The sequence below is a fragment of the Benincasa hispida genome, chromosome 10 (genome assembly GCF_027475165.1).
Source record: "Benincasa hispida cultivar pf3 chromosome 10, pf3_genome.v1.1, whole genome shotgun sequence".
Lineage (NCBI taxonomy): Eukaryota > Viridiplantae > Streptophyta > Magnoliopsida > Cucurbitales > Cucurbitaceae > Benincasa > Benincasa hispida.
In genome coordinates, this window is record NC_143487.1 from 32,329,259 (window position 1) to 32,335,837 (window position 6,579).

The 6,579-nt window shown below is 37.4% G+C and overlaps 1 protein-coding gene across 11 annotated transcripts; it reads left to right on the forward strand.

The window, feature by feature from the left end:
* Positions 1-593: 593 nt before the first annotated feature.
* On the forward strand, positions 594-3,997 carry LOC120088198 (scarecrow-like transcription factor PAT1). 11 transcript variants are annotated; one of them, XM_039045317.2, is made up of 4 exons: positions 644-790; positions 1,182-1,348; positions 1,455-1,503; positions 2,017-3,997. In XM_039045317.2, the coding sequence occupies exon 4, from the start codon at positions 2,122-2,124 to the stop codon at positions 3,757-3,759; it is 1,638 nt and encodes a 545-aa protein (XP_038901245.1). In that variant the 5' UTR covers positions 644-790; positions 1,182-1,348; positions 1,455-1,503; positions 2,017-2,121; the 3' UTR covers positions 3,760-3,997. The 11 variants fall into 11 exon arrangements, with proteins under 11 accessions (XP_038901250.1, XP_038901245.1, XP_090162159.1 ...); XM_090306033.1 differs by having other exon boundaries at positions 651-790; positions 1,455-1,581; XM_090306034.1 differs by having other exon boundaries at positions 651-790; positions 1,455-1,581; positions 2,020-3,997.
* Positions 3,998-6,579: the final 2,582 nt, after the last annotated feature.

Below are 6,579 nucleotides of genomic sequence, written 5' to 3' on the forward strand. Positions count from 1 at the left end.
TAGATTTTGTTGATGGGTGTAGTTAGATTTTAACCCTATTCTTTGCTATTTTTGCTTTCTTAAATTCAAAGAAATTTTTTAAATTAATAATAATAAAAAAACAATCATACCTTTTAATCAAGTTAAATCGGTTATTGTTTATATTTTATTCACATCACTAACAGTTTGTTACTTAATTAGTATATCTCATAGATTTTTTACGATATAATGAAGATTTTGATTTACTCCTATTGATGTGCAATCTATAGATTTGTATAAATATCGACAAAAATATGATATCATAATTCCAATCATACATCACTAATATCTTTCTATTCATTTCCTTTCTATTAAATTAGGACAAAATTTGATAAGAAAAAATGAAAAAATAAAATTTGGACATAGTTGATCAATGATGTAAATCAAAATTTAGTGTAATTAAAGTCAAATCTTATCTTATTTGGAAAATGTGATTTGGTAATTATGAAGATTTAAGAGTAAAGTATTAAAGTATTGATCTTTAAATTAAATCACATCAAACTTATCTCATTCTACCTTTTTAAGGCACGGATGGCATATATTAGCGGCTTATCTTTGGGGAATAACTTTTTTTTGGGGGTACTTCGGTCATTTTATACAACTATGTGGCAAAACTGGCAAATGCAGTTTCGCAATAATTACAGAGCTTTTTGTTCGTCCACTTTCTTAAATACTCTCTCAGGTGCTTCACATAAGACTCCCCTTTCTTTCTTCTCTCTAAATCACTCAAAGTTTGAAGTGAATTCTAGCTTCAAGACTCTTTCCAAGTGAGGTGGGATGAACAATTTGGTTAATTATGAACTTCTGAAATTCGATCCACTGAATTTTTAATTAATTTATCTTCTGGGAATTGAATGAACTTTGATGGTTTTTCCGTTCTGGGTTTGTGGAATTTGTTCTTATTTTCTTCTGGGTATTTTAGTTTTCATGTCTGATTTTTTATTTCTGCAAATGGGTTTCATTGAAAATGGGAATTCGAGGCCTGAATTTGCTACTTCTCTGTTTTTCTGCTCTGTTTTCTATGTAGCATTTTTGTGGGGATCGATTCACTGACAAATTCTGCTGTTCTTTGCTGCAATGTAAAGGACGGAATTGTTAGAATTTTATTTTACTGTTTGTTTGTTTGTAGTTCCTTACTTTTCGAACTGGTTTGGATTTTATAGGGATTATCGTAGCTGGGTCGGATTAATGGTAGATCTTACAAAAAGAGGATCGAATTCCATTGTATCGGTTTCATGTGTGAATAGTTATTTAGCTCCTCCTGTTTTTATTTCTTTCTATAAAAGGTGAATGATGATCTGGTGGGGGATATAGTCGAATACGTGGAAAGGTACACTCATGAGTCACCGAACTGAATTAAAATATTCCTCGATGCTTTTTTAATTGCTTTTCCTAAGAAAGCAGAAATTTAATCTCTCTCTACTTGCTTGTTTCAGCGAGTGTAAGTTCGGATGATTCTTTCGAGGGGTAGGATTTTCTAAGCAGGTTCTCAGTTTTCAACTCTGATCTAATTGATAAATCAAATTTGTAGAATGTCCTCTTCAGTTTCCTTGCTGTTATATGGTTAGAGTTTCACTTTTTGATTTAGTTAAATTTCATAGAAACAAAGACTAAGAAGAATGGTTTTTTCATCCTTTCTGTAGGTGTCTTGTCTAATGTCTTGTGTATAGCGCATATGATCTTTTGTCTGTCCTAAAATCTTTGGTGCTTACATTCTTATATGTTGAACTGAGAAATTTTATGGCAGCTTGAATATTGCTTTGAGCTTGTTTGAGCTTTGGAGTATGCTGTCTGTCTTTTATTTATTGACCTCCGCCAGATTTTAGCTTAGCAATAAACCATTATCAGAATGATTTATTTGAGTCAATTTGTTCTGTGATGTTATTTTCTTCAGTTTTTGATGATTAAGACATGTAGCCATGATAGTTTTTGTGGATGATTTTACCAGCCGATGTTTATCTGTGCTACAACCATGCTGATTTTGGTTCATATGTGCAGTAGCTTAAGATAAAGGTTTAGAACGGCAGCTCTTGGAGCAAGGATTTTGAACACTCTTAGCTTCTGTAGAGATAAAATCAGTCGCTTCACTAGACAATTTGTAAAATGCAAGCTTCTCAGCTTCATCGAGGTTCACATATGTCAAAGAGATTATGTTATCAGCCACTTCAAGAAGTGGATGCCTACTGCTTCTCCCAATTTCAATCTTTTGGTCGCCAATTATATTCCAATGCTGGCAACCAAAGAGCTCAATTCAATGTTCAAGACATTGGTGATCGGTACTGTACTTTGGAGTCGTCCTCAGGAAGCCACAGCTATGCAGCTCACAACTCAACATCGACAGTTACTTTCTCACCCAACGGGAGTCCGGTATCGCAACAGGATTCTCGTTCAAATCCTTCTGATCAGCATAATTCCCCTGACAATACATATGGTTCCTCAGTAAGTGGATCCAGCATAACGGATGATATTAATGATTTTAGGCACAAACTACTGGAATTGGAAACTGCGATGCTTGGCCCTGATTCTGATGTTATCGATAGTTTTGATAGTATCTACCAGGAGGGAACGGACAATCTAGAGATGGGAACTTGGGGACAAGTGATGGATGCTATTACTAAAGGAAACTTGAAAAAGATCCTAATAGCTTGTGCTAAAGCTGTATCAGATAATGATGCGTTGATGGCACAATGGCTAATGGATGAGTTGCGCAAGATGGTGTCGGTTTGTGGTGAACCGATGCAGAGGTTGGGAGCATATATGCTGGAGGGGCTGGTTGCACGGTTAGCCTCCTCGGGCAGTTGCATCTATAAATCTTTGAGATGCAAGGAACCAGCAAGATCGGAGCTCCTCTCATATATGCACCTTCTTTACGAGGTTTGCCCGTACTTCAAATTTGGATACATGTCAGCAAATGGTGCCATTGCAGAAGCCATGAAAGATGAAGATCGAGTTCACATCATTGATTTCCAAATTTCTCAGGGTACTCAGTGGATCACTTTGATTCAAGCTTTTGCAGGCAGGCCTGGTGGGCCACCTCACATTCGTATCACCGGTATAGATGATCCTGCATCAGCTTATGCTCGTGGAGGTGGGCTAGATATTGTTGGGAAGAGACTTTCCAAGTTAGCAAAGTTATTTAACGTGCCATTTGAGTTTCACTCTGCTGCCATTTCTGGCTGCGATGTTCAACAAAATAATTTGGGCATTCGACGAGGGGAGTCTTTAGCAGTGAATTTTGCATTCATGCTACACCATATGCCAGATGAGAGCGTAAGCACCGAAAATCATCGAGATAGGCTATTGAGGCTGGTTAAGGGTCTGTCTCCAAAGGTTGTGACACTTGTTGAACAAGAATCCAACACAAACACAGCTGCATTCTTTCCCCGGTTCATCGAAACACTTGATTACTATAATGCCATGTTTGAATCAATTGACGTTACCCTTCCAAGACAGCACAAGGAGCGAATTAACATCGAGCAGCATTGTCTAGCCAGGGAAGTTGTCAACATACTAGCATGTGAAGGAGCCGAGAGAGTAGAACGACATGAATTACTCGGAAAATGGAGACTCCGATTCGCAATGGCAGGATTTACACCTTACCCATTGAGCTCTTTGGTGAATGCTACCATCAAAACGTTATTAGATAACTATTCTAACAGGTATAGGCTTGAAGAAAGAGAAGGGGGTTTGTATCTAGGCTGGATGGATAGGGATTTGGTTGCTTCCTGTGCATGGAAGTAAAAAATGTGTAACCGTAGTATACAGGTATTAGCTATTGAAATCCAAGGGGGAAACGTGGTTCTTTTCTGCTTCATCACAATTCTCTTTAACAGAAATGTATTGCCAAGACAAGAACTTTCCTTGCTTGGCTGAGCTATAGTTGAATTCTGGTGCAAACTGCAAGGCCTTGAAAATGGACTCTGTTTTAGTTTGATGTTTGGTTATAAAATGCAAGCTGAAGAACCATGGTTAACTTAAAGATAGTGTTCTATATTAACACCCTTTTGCTTTTCAGTGGCTAATCCAAAAGATTAAATATCAGAAGGGTTACTTCATATGATCTAGAAAATAATGTATAAATGTAGAAATTTGTGTTAGTTCCTATAAAATTGAGCCTTCAATAAACCACGTGCTTTCAAGTTTACTCTTTAGCTGGTGAGTTGTTGAAGAAATGCCAATGTTCAAGTACAACACAGCCAACATCTTGTAACAGAGACCAAGTGTTATCAGTTAATGTAACTTGGGACTTTATAAACACAATAGGAGTGTTTGGAGTAAAGAGTTAAGAGTTATGAAGAGTTAAGAGTTATGAAGTCTAGGGAGTTGTGAACTCTTAGAGCCTACAGTGTAAGAAGTTGATAAGATATAAAATTGATGTTTTTCAATAGTGAGACCCGTCAACTCCTTGGGCCAAATAAGGAGTGGAGTTCACAAACTCTTACTTTCCTACTCCAACTTCTCAACTTCTTACCCCAAACATCCCAATGAATTTTGGTGAGATTTTTTAAATAGAAAACAATAGATTTCATTTGTATCTGATGAAAAGTAAAGAGAAGAGAAAATGACACACACATATTATGTGGAAAACCCTAGTACAGGGAGAAAAAACTACGGTGCAGAGAACTTTATTATAATAATGTGATACAAAATAATGCCCAGAAGCTACAGTTTAAATAGAAAAAGATGAAACCCTATGGTACACAAGAAAAGACAAAAATGCCCCTAGGGTCAATATTCGATTTTCAACACTCCCCCTCAAGTTGGAGCATAGATATCAACGAGACCCAACTTGCTAACACATGAGTTAAAGAGTTGTCATGATAGCCCTTTTGTGAGTACATCTGCAATCTGCTGACTAGAAAGAACATAGGGAACACAGATATTTCCATTGTCAAACCTTTATTTGATAAAATATTTGTCAATCTCTACATGCTTCGTTCTGTCATGCTGAACAGGGTTGTTTGCAATGCTTATAGCAGCCTTTTATCACAATAGAGTTTCATTGGCCCATCATGACTTTGGTTAAGATCAATTAGGACCTTTTCTAACCACATTTCTTCACATATCCCAAGGTTTATGGCCCTGTATTCAGCTTCGGCACTACTTCTGGTAACCACCCCTTGTTTTTTACTCCTCCATGTAACAAGGTTACCCCAAAAAAACGTACAGTAGCCCGATGTCGACTTTCTGTCGACCACTGAGCCTGCCTAATCAGCATCTGTATAGGCCTTGATGAATCGTCTGTCTGACTTTCTGAACATTAATCCCCTGCCTGGAGAAGCCTTTAAATATCTCAAAATTCATTCCACTGCCTTCATATGTTCTTCATAAGAAGACTGCATAAATTGGCTAACCACACTTACTGCATGTGCAATATCTGGTCTCGTTTGGGAAAGATAAATTAGCTTCCCGACTAAACGTTGATACCTCTTCTTGTTAACTGGTGTACTACTACTCAGATCACTAAGCTTAGTATTTGCTTCCATAGGAGTGTCAACTGGTTTACATCCTGTCACACCTGTCTCTTTAAGCAAATCTAGCATATACTTTCGTTGAGAGACAAAGATTCCTTCCTTTGACCAGGCCACCTCCATTCCGAGAAAATACCTTAACTTTCCAAGGTCCTTGATCTCGAATTCTTCAGCCATCATTTTCTTCAATCTGTCTATTTCTAAAGCATCATCCCCTAAGATTACAATGTCATCAACATACACAATTAGAACTACCATTTTTCCAGACATAAACTTCTTTGTGAACAAGGTGTGGTCTGAATGTTCCTGGCTGTACCCTTATGATTTTACAAATGTAATAAATCTACTAAACCAGGTCCTCGGAGACTGTTTCAACCCATACGATGACTTCTTTAGTTTACAAACTTTGCGACTGAACTGTTTTTCAAACCCTAGAGGCGGACTCATATAAACTTCTTCTTCTAATTCTGTATTAAGGAATTCATTCTTCACATCAAACTGGTGCAAAGGTCAATTCTTATTAACTGCAACCGAGAGGAGCACACAAACTATATTTAACTTTGTTGCTGGAGAGAAAGTCTTTGAGTAATCTATCCCAAAGGTTTGAGTGAAACCTTTAGCCACTAACCGTGCCTTGTATCGGTCGATCGTACCATCAGGTCTATACTTAACAGTAAACACCCATTTGCAACCAATTGTCTTGTGTCCCTCACGAAGAGTGACTTGTTCCCATGTGTCGTTCTTTTCAAGAGCTTTCATTTCTTCCATGATAGCAGCTCTCCATTCAGGAATTTCCATAGCTGCATATATGTTGCTTAGTATTGAAACAGTGTCGAGGCTAGTAGTTAACACTTTAAACACCGAAGATAAGTTACTATAAGACATATAACTTTGCATTGGGTACTTGGTACAAGACCTCATTCCTTTCCTCAAAGCAATAGGAATGTCAAGAGAGGCATCATGATCTTCTTGTTCTTCTTACTTCTCATCACACTTAGTATCTTTCTTTGTCTCATCTGGGTCTTTCTGATCTTCTGACTTCTCATCATACTCAGTATCTTGCTTTGTTTCATCTGTACCTTCTTCAACA